This window comes from Hyperoodon ampullatus (genome assembly GCF_949752795.1).
Source record: "Hyperoodon ampullatus genome assembly, chromosome: 5".
NCBI classification, from domain to species: Eukaryota; Metazoa; Chordata; class Mammalia; order Artiodactyla; family Ziphiidae; genus Hyperoodon; species Hyperoodon ampullatus.
The window spans coordinates 117,628,333-117,643,871 of NC_136918.1; the positions used below are offsets into that span (position 1 = coordinate 117,628,333).

Genomic DNA, 15,539 nt, shown 5'->3' on the forward strand with positions numbered 1-15,539 from the left:
TATTCACGTATTAGAAAGTTAAAGATTTAATAAAAAATGTAAACTACTAGTTTTTGCCGGACTTTCCCAGTTTTCTTTACCCAAATATTCCAGATTTTGACTTTACTATCTTGTTTTCCTTTAGGTATGAAGCCTCTGTTCTTTAGGCAAAGTACAATATTATAAAATAATGCAATCCGGAGAACACTGGAAAATAGCTGGCCAATGAAAGTGCTCCATAAACAATGTGTTTAATAAAAAGAATGTAATATTTAGATTAATTAGAGGAAATATGAACTAAAGAAGATCAAGTAAGAAATTTGTTGAGATTCAAATGAAAATGCCTCTTGGGTCTTTGTATTATCCTCCTCTTTTTCTCTAGCCTGGTACTATCTCCAAAGAGGAAAAACCAGGCTTAACACACATCTTAGGATGGCTCAAAATCTCATCCTCATTGGTAGCTCCACATGAGTCACTCAAACCAAAACTCAAGCACTCTCCAGATAACTATGGCTATATTTATTTGTCCAGAGGTAGCATTGTCCATGGAGGAAAATTCAGTAGGCAACGTGGTGTAACTCTTAATTATTTCTTATTCTATCTGTCCTTAAATTGCCTGAATATTTTAATTTTCTATTTAGTGACTATTTGGTATTTATTTCATTTGAATACCTACTCACCTTTTGGAAAAACAACAAGAACAAACTGAAAACAGGAATGTCTTCACGGGAAACCAACCAGTTGCTGTTTTCCCGAGGCCATGAGAGAATATGGAGTTGGAATGACTCTCCCTGTTTGCAGACCTCTCTTTGCATCCTAGCATCATAGTCCCCTCTCTAATGAGATGTACATCTTTTCACTTACACTCACAACAACTTCCACTCCACTCTGCTGGCTCCTTCAGTAGGGTAGAGGCACACTCACTCAAGATCCAATCACTCAGCACCGACAGGGACAGCACCATTAGGCTGCCACTTCACTCAAGCACACAGCTCCATAAGAGGCTTTGGTCCCAGGAAATGTTTACCCGTGGTTGAGTTGTTGTCACATTGCACTATTTTGATAATGACCAAATAATATTAAAGGCTATTATTCTATTGCTAAATTAGGGGTCTTGGAAAATCAATATCATATTTCTTACAGGTTAAATTAATCCTGTTTACTTGACATGGTGAAAAAATAACCTAACTTCATTATTTTAAAATGTATTATTATTTGGCAAAAATAACATTACCTTGCATATTACTGATCTACAATTTGCTTTTACCATTTAATATGTTTCGGACATCTTCATGTCAGTATGCATTTCATTCTCCTAATATTTTCCTACTATTTTATTGTTCACATATATCTTAATTTATTTATAACAAATTAATTACTGATGGAAGTTCACATTGGTTTTAGTTTTTAATGAAACTCCTCGTAGTTTAGCTAGTGTTTTTATGCATTTGTAGAAATTAATCAAATTCCTAAAACTGGAGTTTCTGCATAAAAAAGTATGCACATTTTAAATTTGACAGGTTTTTTTTTTTTAATTTTTATTTATTTATTTATGGCTGTGTTGGGTCTTCATTTCTGTGCGAGGGCTTTCTCTAGTTGTGGCAAGCGGGGGCCACTCTTCATCGTGGTGCGCAGGCCTCTCACAATCGCGGCCTCTCCTGTTGCAGATCACAGGCTCCAGATGCGCAGGCTCAGTAATTGTGGCTCAGGGGCCTAGTTGCTCTGCGGCATGTGGGGTCTTCCCAGACTAGGGCTCGAACCTGTGTCCCCTGCATTGGCAGGCAGATTCTCAACCACTGTGCCACCAGGGATGCCCTGACAGTTTTTACATTATCTCCTCTAGAAACGTACTCATTTACACACTTGCACACTCACATGCATGCATGGTTAGCATATACATAAAACGAATCTTGACAACACATATCAACACCCACCTGCCCGTCATAAAAACTTTTGTGTGTAAAGTGGGATTGCAGGGGACTTTAACTGTTATAAACAGAAAAAAGTTTTGCTCACTATTTGCAGATCTCTTCACTCCTTCATTCAACATGTATGCATTCTACAAGCATCTGTTACCATCCACTCAATGCAAAGTGTGGTGCTAGGGGCTTTGGGAAGGTACATGGTAATAGAGAATTTGGTCTTGTGTAGCCAGGGTAAACACTACAAAGTCATGCCTAGTACACAGTCACAGTGCAATATAAAAACAAGTACAGGAATGCCCTACATGTACAGACATTATAAGTGACTGAGGTGAAAATTCTATGAACTCTTTCCTCTGGAGATTGTTCTCTGATTGAAGTACAAAATGTTTCTGTTTCACTTTATTGTTCTTTGTATTCTACAGAATATGGCATCTAACATAATTTCAATCTTAAGGGGCAAAACCAAAAAATTCTGAAGGAAGTAAATTTCATAAAGCAAAATTTCTATGACTAGAAATAAATATTAAATGCATATTTATAAATACATCAATGTAAAATACCTGGGTGCCTTCTCTGTCTCTGTGGATAGTTAGCATATATTTTCTTAAAGGCCGCACATTTCTTAAATCTAGATCCAAATCATATGGCAAGTGGGTTGGAAACGCCAGGCATGCATGTCAGGGGCTAATGCACCAGGCTACCCTGGCACACTGTCAGGCCAACTGCTGGACTGCTGCTTGGCATAGCTACAAGCCTCCCCTGCTGGCAGCTCATGTTCCAGGCTCCTGGCTGGGCCTTGCCGTTTGCCCTGTATCGTTTGGGGCAGGGAGGCAGGCAGGAAGACACAACTGGGGATAGCTGAGCAATGAGGGGCTGCTGTGACCACAGCTGGTGCTGACAGCCTGGCACATAACCCACCCTCCCCCTTCCTCCTCACTGAGCACGGCAAACAAAGGTTGCAGGTAGTAACCTCCAATACGTTATAGACAGATTCTAGTATAGTTTGTTTGTTCTGTTACTAAGTTGTTTTTGGTTTCCAATTTAAATTTTAATTATCCCTCTGTTTTGGGGAAAACAAGATATTTCCATGACCTGTTTTCCCCAAGGACCATAGTACACATTCTCATAGACACACTTTTAAGACACATCAAAGTGCTTCTAAATGTAGGAAAAGAGAAACAAGTTCAGAATAAAAAGAGCTGTTTAACTATAAACAGCAGTTTCCTATCTTATTATTTTAAAGAGCCATTTCTCAGCAAGGCAAAGGGGTTTTGGAGGTTGTGTTTATGGAAAAACACACACAGATATATTCTCTATTCTCTTTTCTCCCTGCTGGGAATATTTATTCAAAGTAAACAAACAATTTTAAAATTCAGAAGATAAATAGAGAAAATCTAATGTGCACAAAATAAACAGATTCTGTTCTTTTGCTCCTTCAAGAGCCGAGTATTATACCCACTTGCCGTATGATTTGGATCTAGCCCTAATTTTTCTTCTTCTTCTAACCTCATCTAGATTCCCAGCTGAAGGAGCCAGTAACTTAATTCTGCTCAGTTCTAATGCAACATGAGAACAAATTCAGAATATCTCTGTACTGGTCTTGCCTGGGATTGCAGAACCCAAAGTCGTTATTCTACTCCAGAGGTAATACTGTGATCAGCCCTAACACCACTCGCCAGCCCTACTGTCAGCTTCTTGGAGAATCATCTTTACCTCCTGTCAAGTAGTGGCCTAAAAAAGTTTAAACCGGTTAACATTTTCAAGGTCAGAGTGGGTACAATGCTATCTATTTTGGCCTAAGAGAACAGGGAAATTGCTTGCTCTAAGTCTTAGATTTCTGCTTGTCCCTGTTCCATCCCCCATCTTCTTGGTCCCTCTAGATGTATTAAAGGCTCACATGGAGCTTGTGGTCTTTTCTACCTAATCTCAAAGCTTTAACTCCTGCCCTCAAAACAGGGGCCCACTCTGCTCAATTTTTATACTGAATGATAAGCAAGGCAAAACTTTCCAGTTTCCAACCTAAGAAGCAATGAAACTCTAAACTAGGAATTTATTGACATTCCCCAAACTGACATTATTCAGTGATCAAAATAAAATGCATACATAAAATCCTGGCCAATTTGCATACCCCATTCTTACACACACACAAAAAGCTAACTATTTTTAACCTATGACTATGACATGCATTTGTTTTTAATAACGTCTCAGTTTTATACAACCATACGTTCAAGGTCTTTATCATTCAAGGTACATGAAGGTTGTGCATTTAATCTTTAGCATGGTTGTAGAAGATATGATTCACAGAGTAGAGAATAGATAAAAATAGGCATGCAGCAGCATGGTGCCGAATCATCAGAACTCACCATCTTATCAACAAATAGAAGTCATTCTTCTTTATTTCTTGAGCAAAGCAGTTTCATATAAGATAAATAGCTTTCAGTCAGAATAGCCTAACATGCAATATGCATCTTTTTGACATGTATATTCTAATACTACTTTAGACCGGTAAGATTAAAGGAAGAAAAATCTCAGGGTTGTATGTTGACAACAAACACTGGTCGAATCTACATTTTGTCCATTTTTCATCTTCCAGAATTTGGTTCAGTGTGAGTATGTTTGTACATTACTGGATATTATTAAATGATCAACCTCTAGTGACCTTCAAGTACTGTTTTCTGAAGTTTTATAAAGACAAATCATTCAGGGAATTTTTACTTTTTTAGGTCAAACATGGAAAGTCACGTCATGCTTTGGAGATACTGTCTTTTGTTTTCAGAGACCAGGGCATAGTAGAATGTATTTCTAATAGATTTAGGAGACTGGGTTCTAGATGTGTGACCTTGAGAAGGCTACTTAACTACTCTAGTTTTAGTTTCCCCAGCTTGTATAGGAAGAATTTGGGTCAGACGGTTTTTAAAATTATACCTAGCTCTAATATGATATCATCCCTAAGTTATTATTATTCTTTTGTTAACATGGGAAGTAGATGAGTGATGAGGGAGGCCTTCAGTGGCCCATGCCTTTGGCACTGGACTGAGCTTCCCTCTTTGGGTCTCTGCTGAGCACACGTGTCCGGCTAAAAGCCCTGTTTCCCATGGCTCTCAGGCCCCTTCATTCACAAATCTTGTTTCAATGAGGCCGTAGTAGCCTTTCACCTTTCAGGGTGTCATGCTGTCGCAAAGTTTCCGTTCTCACTTAAATATTAACTTCCACTTTCTGAGATGGAAAACTGAACTGAAGCTCTTGGGGAAATTGAACAAGTAGTAGAAAACTTGAATTTTCAAATAGTCACTGTTCTATTCATATTTACCAGTTTGTATGTGTGGAAGAAAGAACTTGGATTTTTAGAGTAGACTGCCTCTGATTAAAACTCCAACTCTGCTACTAATCTAGCTGTTTGGCCTCTTTGAAATTCATCTCTGAAATATGTTCTCATCTATAAAATGGGCAAAATACCTACATGGATGTTATTGTAGACGAAAAGCAATTATTTACAAGTGCTCAAAAAATACTCTTCTTCCTCCCTCTACTTCAGCATCAACTTATTTTGGAGAGTATTGACAATGACACTGAAAATTATCAATTACAAGAAATCTACAGAATCCATTTCTTAGCGTAATATTGCTTAGTGAGGATCCATGTTCTGAAATGATGAGATGTGAAAGAAACTGCCTCATTTCCTTTGAAGATATTGTTACACCAGTTTACACTGATCAGTTTTGTTTTGGCTTGTACTTTTGAGTAAATAGGCTACTTTCTTGAGTTTGACCTGTGTCTGCCTCTGTGACCCAATTCCTCTCTCTTCTGCATCTCCTAGCCTCCACAACTTCAAAGAATGCATATAAACTCCTAGGCCAAAGGATGAAATCAATTCTGCAGGTGTCAAATTAGTGACGCCTGTGAAAACTCTTTGAAAAGGATGAGGATCTATGCAAACTCAAGACAGTAAGTAAGGATTAAGTAAGGTACAGTTTCTAAAAGAGTAAATTAATTCTCACTAGATAAAAGACCAGTGTATAATACACACGTGCGGTTCAACTATGCCATTTTGTGAGACATATGAGGGAGGATATAGGAAAGCTCATGAAGGGTCAGTCAGGACCTGGGTCCTAAATAGAACTCTCCTCTTTACTCTCAATCTGGGCTGTGTAAGAAAGTATAACATAGCATCACAAACACTGGTCCTAGCTTTCTAATTCACTAAGTGCGTGAGCTTGGACAAGTTGCTTATCTTCTCAACTTCTCATTATAAAAATAGGGATGATACTAGCTCACAGAGTTGTGGAGAGCATTAAGGAAGAAAATAAATGTAAAGATCTTGGCTCAAAGTTTTAGTCAGAGAACATGTTCAAAGAATAATTAATGATTATTATTAGTATTACTTGTGAAAGAGAAGGTTGGATTAGATGATCTAAGTTCTTTTTCTCCTTTAAAATTAGACACCTTCCCCCCTTTTTTCTAATAAAATACTCCTTGCAGAGTTTAGCACTCCCTGAGCTCAGAGTTTTGGGAGCCTGGCCAGATTTAATAAGAAGAATGCTCAGATTGGGCAGTTGTAAAAACAAAAGCTATCCCATCTTTACAAATCCAGTTAGCGTAGCCAATATTCAAGGGAATCTACATGTGTTACTCCATCTTTAGTTTATACTTACAAATACAGAGAACCATCTCAGATAATAAAAGTAAGTGCTGAATATTTTTGCAAGCTATTATAGCATTTTGAAAGAATACTGTAAACACTTACAAGATGTGACTCTATGGTAATGAAACGAATTTTCTTGTGTGGAGCGAAGGCTCATTAGCTCAGAGCCATGCTCTGTGCTGTTCTACAGAAGTTGCATATGACATTTCTCGCTAATGGCTCATGCTGTCACTAAATATTTGTTTCTAACTCCCTCAGTTTTGGGGAATGTGGACATCCACTTGTGTGTGAATTAATAGCTCTGCAGAATATAAATGAGGTACCCAGAAAAGCCCTTTTGTTTTCTGAATCCAGTAAGGAAAAAAAAGGCCCTCTTTCTAATGATATATTTGACCAGAGTTGTTGTTTCCAAATGTATAAGAAAATACTTATTTTATTGGAAAGACTGCTTTACATGATTCTCAGTAAATAAAACTGGGGCTTTGTTTTTAATGATCTTACTGTTTACATTAAACTGTGATTCTCAGCTAGGGAGAAGAGTAGGTGTGCATACTTACTTTCTTCATCAAGAAGATTTTCAGCAGCTGATAGTAACCTCATCCTATCTTCTGGATTTTTAATGTTTAATTCAATGAGATGACTCTCTTTTATATCCTTTAAATCTTCTAGGGTCTCGTAACCGTTGAGCAAAAGTGTTGAGGTGTATTCCTGTGGGGAAGAAAAAATATGTATAATACAAGCTAGTCAGATTCAAATATTTTATTTTTAGTTCTCTTTAGATTTAAAAAAAGTGTAGGAATGCATGAAGACCAAAGGTGCCAACAGAACTTTTGCTTAACTTTATTTGTACTAGTTTTCCACATATCAACTTGGGGGCATTTAAACAGTACATTGTACAGTTCTCACCTTCTGGAAGGACAAATGTAAAGAAGAAATGACTACCTTAAGCTATACAATGCTAAATCATGGATCAATTAAATAGCTGGATCATTCATCCCATTTGGCAGTTTTTCACTTCTCAAATAGTGAAATTGACAAAGCTAGTATGTTATTGAGTCTATCAATAAAATGCCTCTAATACAGTATATTATAATAATATTTCTGGATCTATATCTTTTCTTGTTTGCTTGGTTGCAAAATCATCTACCCTCATCAACCTCCTGGAGTAGGTTAAAAAATGAATTTGAAACAGACCCAATTTATATAAAAAAGTGTACTTAGCATTTTGGTTGAAAGGCATTATAGAAAGCTAAGGAATCTCAGACTTTCTATTTATTTAAAAGCTTTTATTAAGCATAAGAGCACTGTGGTTGGGAAAAGTATTGTTTCCATTTCTTATCATGTATATTTTGTCCATCATTTGCATCAATATAAATTAGTTTAAAATTCGTAGGCTTCTGATTTCAAAGTCTGTTATGTTATTTATGTAACTTCTGTTCTCTCTAACAATAGAAATGCAAAGTGAATTTGAATGCTTTTCAACTTTCTCAGATATTCCTCCCATTTTACTTGATCATAATTTCAATATCCTTATTTTAGTTACTAAAATTGAGTAAGAGGAGGTATAAAAGTTTTAAGTAATCAGAAAGAACTTATTACTAGCCCTTTATTTATTTTTTAAAAAGGGAAAGAAGGAGTAGCAATTCAACTCTTTTAAAAGTGATGTATCCTGGGCTTCCCTGGTGGTGTAGTGGTTGAGAGTCCAACTTCCAATGCAGGGGACACGGGTTCGTGCCCTGGTCCGGGAAGATCCCACATGCCGTGGAGTGGCTGGGCCTGTGAGCCATGGCCGCTGAGCCTGCACGTCTGGAGCCTGTGCTCCACAATGGGAGAGGCCACAACAGTGAGAGGCCCGCATAACGCAAAAAAAAAAAAAAAAAAAAAAGTGATGTATCCTAGAAGGAGCAGTGAAAAAAAAAAATTCCCATCCTGATGTAACTAACGGTAGATTCTTGAGTAAGGTATTTCACTTCCTTAGACCTTGGTTTATTCATAGGTCACAGAACAAACAAGTAGCTGAAGCAGGATTCAAACTTATGCTTCCTCCAAGGAGTACCCCATTTGGGGGACACCAATAGTAATATTGAAAGGCCTATGTAGTGCATCTACAGCCAAGAATGCAACTAGATAATTCAGGAAAAACAGTTAAGGAAAGGTTAATTGGCTATTGTCTTGATGAATTTTGAAAACTGTCAAAGTACTGCTTTGTTAATTTTAGAAATGGATTGCAAAACAGTAAATTGAGTAAGGCTAGGCATATTGTATTACATGCCATTTAACAACATAGATATTTCATAAAAATTTTTCTAATGTAACAAGAAAATAATTGGATTTTAAATATGGACAACACAGTTTTCTTAACACAATCATTATAAGGGCTTAATGATCACTGTTTCCTAACAAATTACTTCAAAAACAATTAATTTAGTTATCTTCTCTTGACTTGCTTTTGATCTCTGCTCTATAGAAAATACAATTTTCTTTTCATTTCTCCTTTCAATTCTCTGAATCTTTACCTTCACTCTTTATATTCTCTTTATCATTCTCATTACATGTTTTCTCTGGGACTTTTATTCTCCCAAGTATATTTCATTTTTCACTGCACTTTCTCAACCTAATCTCTACTGCGACTGCTAAGTACCATTAGAGTTTAGTCCAAAGGGTGTTATATCAAGACCTGTCCTCTCATAATAAAAGTAATAAAGGGTATATATAAACTATTTTTGGGAAACAGATTTTCATGTATTTTTTAACTAAACAAACACTGACCCATTCTCAATTACTCCATCCGTATGCCACCAAAATCAAACAGGCCATAGGTTTGCTAACCTGAAGGTGAATCCTCTCCAAGAACTCCTGCAGAGTCTTAGGTTTTTCCTTTCCGCTCTTTCTGTGTGCCTTTATTTTCTTGGGGGCTGCTTCTTCTTCTGAGATGACATCCACATAAATAAATTTGAAGTTTCCCACCTTATTGTTCAACATTCCTGTCCACATCCCCATTGGCGTTTTGCAGATAATGTCTATGATATCTCCTTTCTAAAGACAAAGAAATATACAAGTTAGATTTCAGAGAACTCTGGTGTTCATGACAATTGGTAGAAAGAATGGAATCATTGAAAATTAGAATAATGAGGGTATTACACTAAGGGGGTTTAGAGTTAAAAATAAATCTAAGAGGAAATTTCTTTTAAAAGTTTAAGGAAACTATTTACTAGTAATATTGAAAAAAAAACCCAAAATACTTGAAGAAAGGCTCCTAAATGTATTGATGATGTGTTTATGTTTTTGGAATCATATCAACTTATCAACTTATATTTGTAGAGCATCCTATAGTTTACAAAACACTTTTTCATTCATTAAGTCATTTTATGTCCACAACACACCTCTTAGATATATATGCGAGGTGTCATTATTACTCTAAATATTACAAAAAAAGAAATTCAAGCATTAAATAATTTCCCAAGAGCTTACAGGAAGTTAGTGGCAGAACCAGAACTCAAGCCTAAGTTGTTTGAACTCAAAAATAATGCTCTTTTTATTTACCCTGTCAAAACAATATATATGTAGCAAAGCTCAAGCTATCATTCCTGGAGGGGGTCACAAGTAAGGAAGAGGAAGAAAGACAAGTCTATGACTCTGTCTGTGCTTCTAGTTCATCTGAAAAATTCATCTATAGTGTGAAATAAATCCACCTCAAGTATTGTATCCATCTAAAATAATGAAAATGTTCAGGACTTTGTACATAGCAAATATGTAACAAAAGTATATATGCACTAAGGATAAATTAGGCTAATTATCCTAGATTAATTAATAATTAATTACTAATTACTTATTTAACACTTAGATTGAGCTCCACAGCAAAGTTTGGATTGAAGTATGAATGAAATGCATTGGGATAGAAAAACCAGTTGGTCTTTCTCTTTATTCACATCTAAGACTAAGACTGCAGGAGTTATTGGCAAGAGTAGAAAACTCCACAGGGTATTCTTTTGTAAAGAAAGTTGATTTCTATGCAAATATAGTGTCTACATTTGTGTCATAGTTACTCCATTGAGACTTACAGCTTTCTACCTCAGAGATTACATTATAGATTCTGATATTTTTGCCATTTTAAGGGTCTACCCTCAAACAAAGCAGTAAGTCTGCTGCTAAAATTTTTTTTTTTTCTGCTGCTCTGTAAAGGTGTATTCTTCAATCTAAAACATGGATTTTGTTTGTAATAGTAGAATTCAATGTGATTAAAAGATCTGGTCTTTCCAATTTATGATAGTCTGCCCTTCAGACCCTATGAGCTGTTCACCTTGTTTTTCCTGTCTTTAACTATAGGGAATCAAATCCTAGGCTAGATGGGATCAGCTAAGCAGACCTAGAAAATCCCCAGAAGCTCTAGGGGAAGTTTCAAAGTATGGCAGTCCTATGCTACATCCTTCTTATTATCCTTTAAACTTGTAAAAAATATGCATTACAGGGGCTTCCCTGGTGACGCAGTGGTTGAGAGTCTGCCTGCCGATGCAGGGGACACGGGTTCGGCCCCGGTCCGGGAAGATCCCATCCGCGGCTGGGCCCGTGAGCCATGGCCGCTGAGCCTGTGCGTCTGGAGCCTGTGCTCCGCAAGGGGAGAGGCCACAACAGTGAGAGGCCCGCGTACCGCAAAAAATAAATAAATAAACACATAAATAAATAAATAAATAAATACACACACACACACACACACACACACATTACACGTAAGACCACAGATCACAAGCAAAAATCCAATTTCATTTCGGATAAGACCCTGGATGGTGAACAGCAGTATTCAACACCCAGTGTGTCTGTGGGATTCCTTATTGTGTCCTACTCGAGCTCCACAAATGTCCTCTTAGGCAGCACAAACGGTGGTGCAACCTTTGTGTTGTGAAGCCCTCACAGCAAAAGAAAATGAACAAAGAGGATAAGAATAAAAAAAGGGAATTCAGGAGGGAATATCACCGAGAGAAAGTTGCCAGGTTACTCATGGCATTTGCAGGTATTGACTTAAGTATTGAAGTTGCCTGGCCAAGTCAGGTTCCCAAAGCGTTTGCTCTGCTGGTCTCTTGCCTGATATTTCCATTTTCTCTCCCTCTCCTTGGCTTCAGGTAGAACTGGGCACCTCCAGCAACTTTTGAGGATTTTGGTTTTCAGAAAAATGTAGACAATTCCTTCTTCCCGAATAAGCTCTGATTCTACATTATCTACATAATGCAACTTTTGCAAATAGCCTCAAAACACTGATCCCCCGACCCTACCTCTCATGTTTTGTTTGAACTCCTGCCCTAGTACACCAGTCCGCAGGTCTCCTATTGGGAAGAATGCGCTCACCCCCTAGTTCCCCATCCTTGCACTTCCTGAAAAAGATCATACACCCAGCCCTAGACAAACCATACAGAATGGGGATATGATGTGCACACACCTTGATTTTGAGGGAGTCAGTGTCATAAGGGCTTGGTGTGAAACTGGTATGTACGCGGGCACGGCCACAGAATGGTCCGGAGTAGGGGCCATCATCATCGAGTCGAAAGCTGTCCCGGTTACTTGTACTGTCTGAACAGCTTGTTATTCCACCTGATAAAGGCAAAGCAGAGGTTAACAGTTCTCACTGAAGGTTCATAACATTCTGAACCATCACCTGGACATAACTAAGCAGGAATAATGCTGAAGCATTGGATGCCAGCCTCCTGAAGCGGTCCTAAGTGACCCATCCCCCTTTCTGCCTCCCAGTCATTTTCCACCAGTGACTTCTGTCCTCTGAGCCATTTCTGATCTTTCTCCAGTCAACCTGATCATTCTTTCCTCTACCACTAACCCAAACACTCTTACTTCAGTCTCTATCATCTGATCCAGTAGCACAGTGCTTTGAGCATTGGATGCTTGCTAAAGAGGCAGACAGTACAGACTTAATTTCCTGTACAAACCAGAAAGTTAATTTTGTACGTGTAAACAAAGGCAGAAACCTATAGTGACAGTTTGATCTTTGTGTGCTATTGATCAGGAATGGTCAAAGCATAAGACCACAAGCTTCCCTACACCTTATCACAATGTAGCAAAAATAGTGTCTCAGACTTCCTATTGTGTACCAAAAGCCATTTTGAGGCAACATCTCTGTGTATAAAAGGTAACATTTTTGCTTGTTGTGTGAGCGTCAGGGAAAGAGGAAGTGTGTTCCAATGTCTGTACTCCTAAGCTGTTCAAAATTGTTCTAAACTGGGCTTTTTAAACTGCTCCAAATCCTTGCTCTCTGGTCCTCTTCCTTTCTGATTTTGAACCTCAAGGGGAAAAAAAAAAGATTCCATTTTTCCTGCCTGCCTGGGGGCAAGAATGGCTCCCAGTGGAAGTAACTCTGAGTCTCCCTACTGCTCTCACTTGTCACCTCACTTTTTCCTTCAGTGTGGCCTTTCATTGCTCTGCTTCATGAGGGAACAGCCCCAGTATCTCTGCCATTCTTTCAAATAAGCATAGAAATAAGAGAAAGATCCTTAGCGATTCTCCATTTTTTAAAAAAAATATGGACTGGTGTAAAAGAAAGGTGAGTTGCGTCTAGTCACAGAAATTAAGTTGTTTATGATAACAGCTAAGTAGACCCCCCATCTCCTCACACCCTCCCTTCCATGACCACTCCAGTCCCTGGCTTTTCATGGTATATTCAAGTTATAAAATTCTACCCATATTTGACATTACAATTTTGAATTTTAAAACTTCCAGCAGAGGGCTTCCCTGGTGGCACAGTGGTTGAGAGTCCGCCTGCTGATGCAAGGGACACGGGTTCGTGCCCTGGTCTGGGAAGATCCCACATGCCGTGGAGCAGCTGGGCCTGTGAGCCATGGCCACTGAGCCTGCACGTCTGGAGCCTGTGCTCCGCAACAGGAGAGACCACAACAGTGAGAGGCCCGCCTACTGCAAAAAAAAAAAAAAAAAAAAAAAAAACTTCCAGCAGAAATGAATATTAATAAAATCTGAATTTCACACATGCAAAAATATATCCCTCAAATGCTTCTGTATTAGCTTTTTCTTCACAAAATAAGTGTTCTACAGCCAGTAGGAAAGTAGGAATATAATTCAGGATATTTGCAGCATCTGGTCTTTGTGATCCATCTTCAAATAACAGAAGCAGTTGATTTTAGATGAAATGGAAAATAAACTTTGCAAAAAAAGCATTTAAAAGCCCTGAAAAGATTAGAGGGATAAGTAACAGTGTGCATATAAAAAAATTATAAGGCACCCTGTAGTATCAGTAGTTCCATTCAAATACTGTAGCAGGACATGTGACTGAAGCCTGAGTGACTTCTTTGGTAGAAACGATGTTTTTAGAAAATTCTTATTGAACACATGCTGATTCCTTTTTGTCACTAATTGGTGATATTCCTACTATTTAGTATTTATATACTACTTCACTCTTTACCGGCTAATGCTGAATGGAAACCTAAAAAGTAAACATTAGAAATGATGTAGATGTCCAGCTCTTTTCAGAATACTTCAGGAAAAAAAGGAAAGGAAAGGAAGGAAAACATGACAGAGGGCAGGACAGGGAAGGAATAAAGAAAAAATGAAAGAAAACAAAAGAAAGAAAGAAAGAAAGAAAGAAAGAAAGAAAGAAAGAAAGAAAGAAAGAAAGAAGGAAGGAAGAAAGAAAGGAAGGAAGGGAAGGAGGGAGGAGGTAGGGAGAGAGGGAAGGAAGAAAGGAAGGAAGAGATAAGGAAAGGAAGGAGTATGTGGAGGGGGGAGAAAGGGAAGGAAAAAGAGAAAACAGGATTTTAGTTTCCTGAATACTTCAAGTCATTTAAAAAATTTGGACTCAAAATAATGCTGGTTCTCCCCAGCACACTTTATTATAGGGATTCTGATTTAATCATGCAATATAATCTTTTTGAGGCATATCCCCAAGAGTCTTGCTGACCACAGTGCTAAAAAGTTTTAAAATAATCCATAATTCTAATGTATTATGTATTACTTTAAACAATAGCATTGCTATAGATTCAACACATCCTACATTTTCACTATTTCTCTTATCAAGTAGTTGGAACCTTGGTGAAATTTTGACAAACAAGCCTAAGAGAAATAAATCTGTTGTTTTTAATTAACTTAACCCAGATCTCCCATCTAGACTCTTGTCACTTATTTTATAACCTTACTTGATGAGCTCCGCCCACTGTAGAGACTGTCCATGGAGTCACTGGCTTTGAGGGAGCTCTTCTCTGTATGGGTTCCAATCATGGGATCACTGTTCCGATAAGGTAAGGCATCCTCTCCATCTTCCCCATCCTTCAGAAAATCATATCAGAGGTTAAATGCAAAGAACTGATTTCCTTGGAGACTTTCACTGTGTGCATTGATTTAACAAACAAGACATATTTTAGCAATAAAATACTTAGGAATACATCAGCATAAAATATGAGTGTCATGAATCTTTAGCTCAATTTCAAGCATAACATTTTATGGTACAGTGGGAAAAATTCTTTAGATGAAACAGCCCACAGTCGGAATTTAACTGAAATTATAAAGTTTATTTTTGTAGTTAGGATGAATATCGTATCAAGACTATTTAATCAGAAATGCTAGATTTATTAACATCTGTGCTTTATCTGTTAAAGCACTTTTATTTCTTCATGTTCTCCTTATCATCTATTTACTACCATTACTAATCCTTTGAGATCTGATATTACAAGTTTAAACTCTGCATAGTTGCTTTGTGTCAGTTATTTGCACCCTACCAGACCACTAGATATGAATAAAACATACACACTTTGCAATTCTAAAGCAAAGCTTATCTAAGAAGCTTTACAAATCTCATATGGTGCTTGCCACCTAGTCAAGTGAAAAGCACATCTTGCATAAAATTAAGAAAGACAGACAATTTCAAAAGAAATTACATCTGCTTGAAAACATCTCAAATGTTTTCCGTGTTTAGATAGTTTCAACAAAGCCTATGAATTTCTTAATATTCATCAAAATATAATTCAATATTCCTCATTTTTGAG

General features: G+C 37.5%; 1 protein-coding gene across 1 annotated transcript in view; it reads right to left on the reverse strand.

The window, feature by feature from the left end:
- Positions 1-15,539, reverse strand: part of SAMSN1 (SAM domain, SH3 domain and nuclear localization signals 1) — a gene marked incomplete at its 3' end in the record, with an annotated part of 144,890 nt that overhangs the window by 4,507 nt on the left and 124,844 nt on the right. The window contains exons 10-13 of the mRNA XM_079705278.1: positions 14,694-14,823; positions 11,978-12,129; positions 9,376-9,582; positions 7,104-7,254 (exon numbers count right to left, since the gene is read on the reverse strand). Coding sequence (XP_079561404.1) covers positions 7,104-7,254; positions 9,376-9,582; positions 11,978-12,129; positions 14,694-14,823 — 640 coding nt within the window. The remainder of the gene's footprint in view (positions 1-7,103; positions 7,255-9,375; positions 9,583-11,977; positions 12,130-14,693; positions 14,824-15,539) is intronic.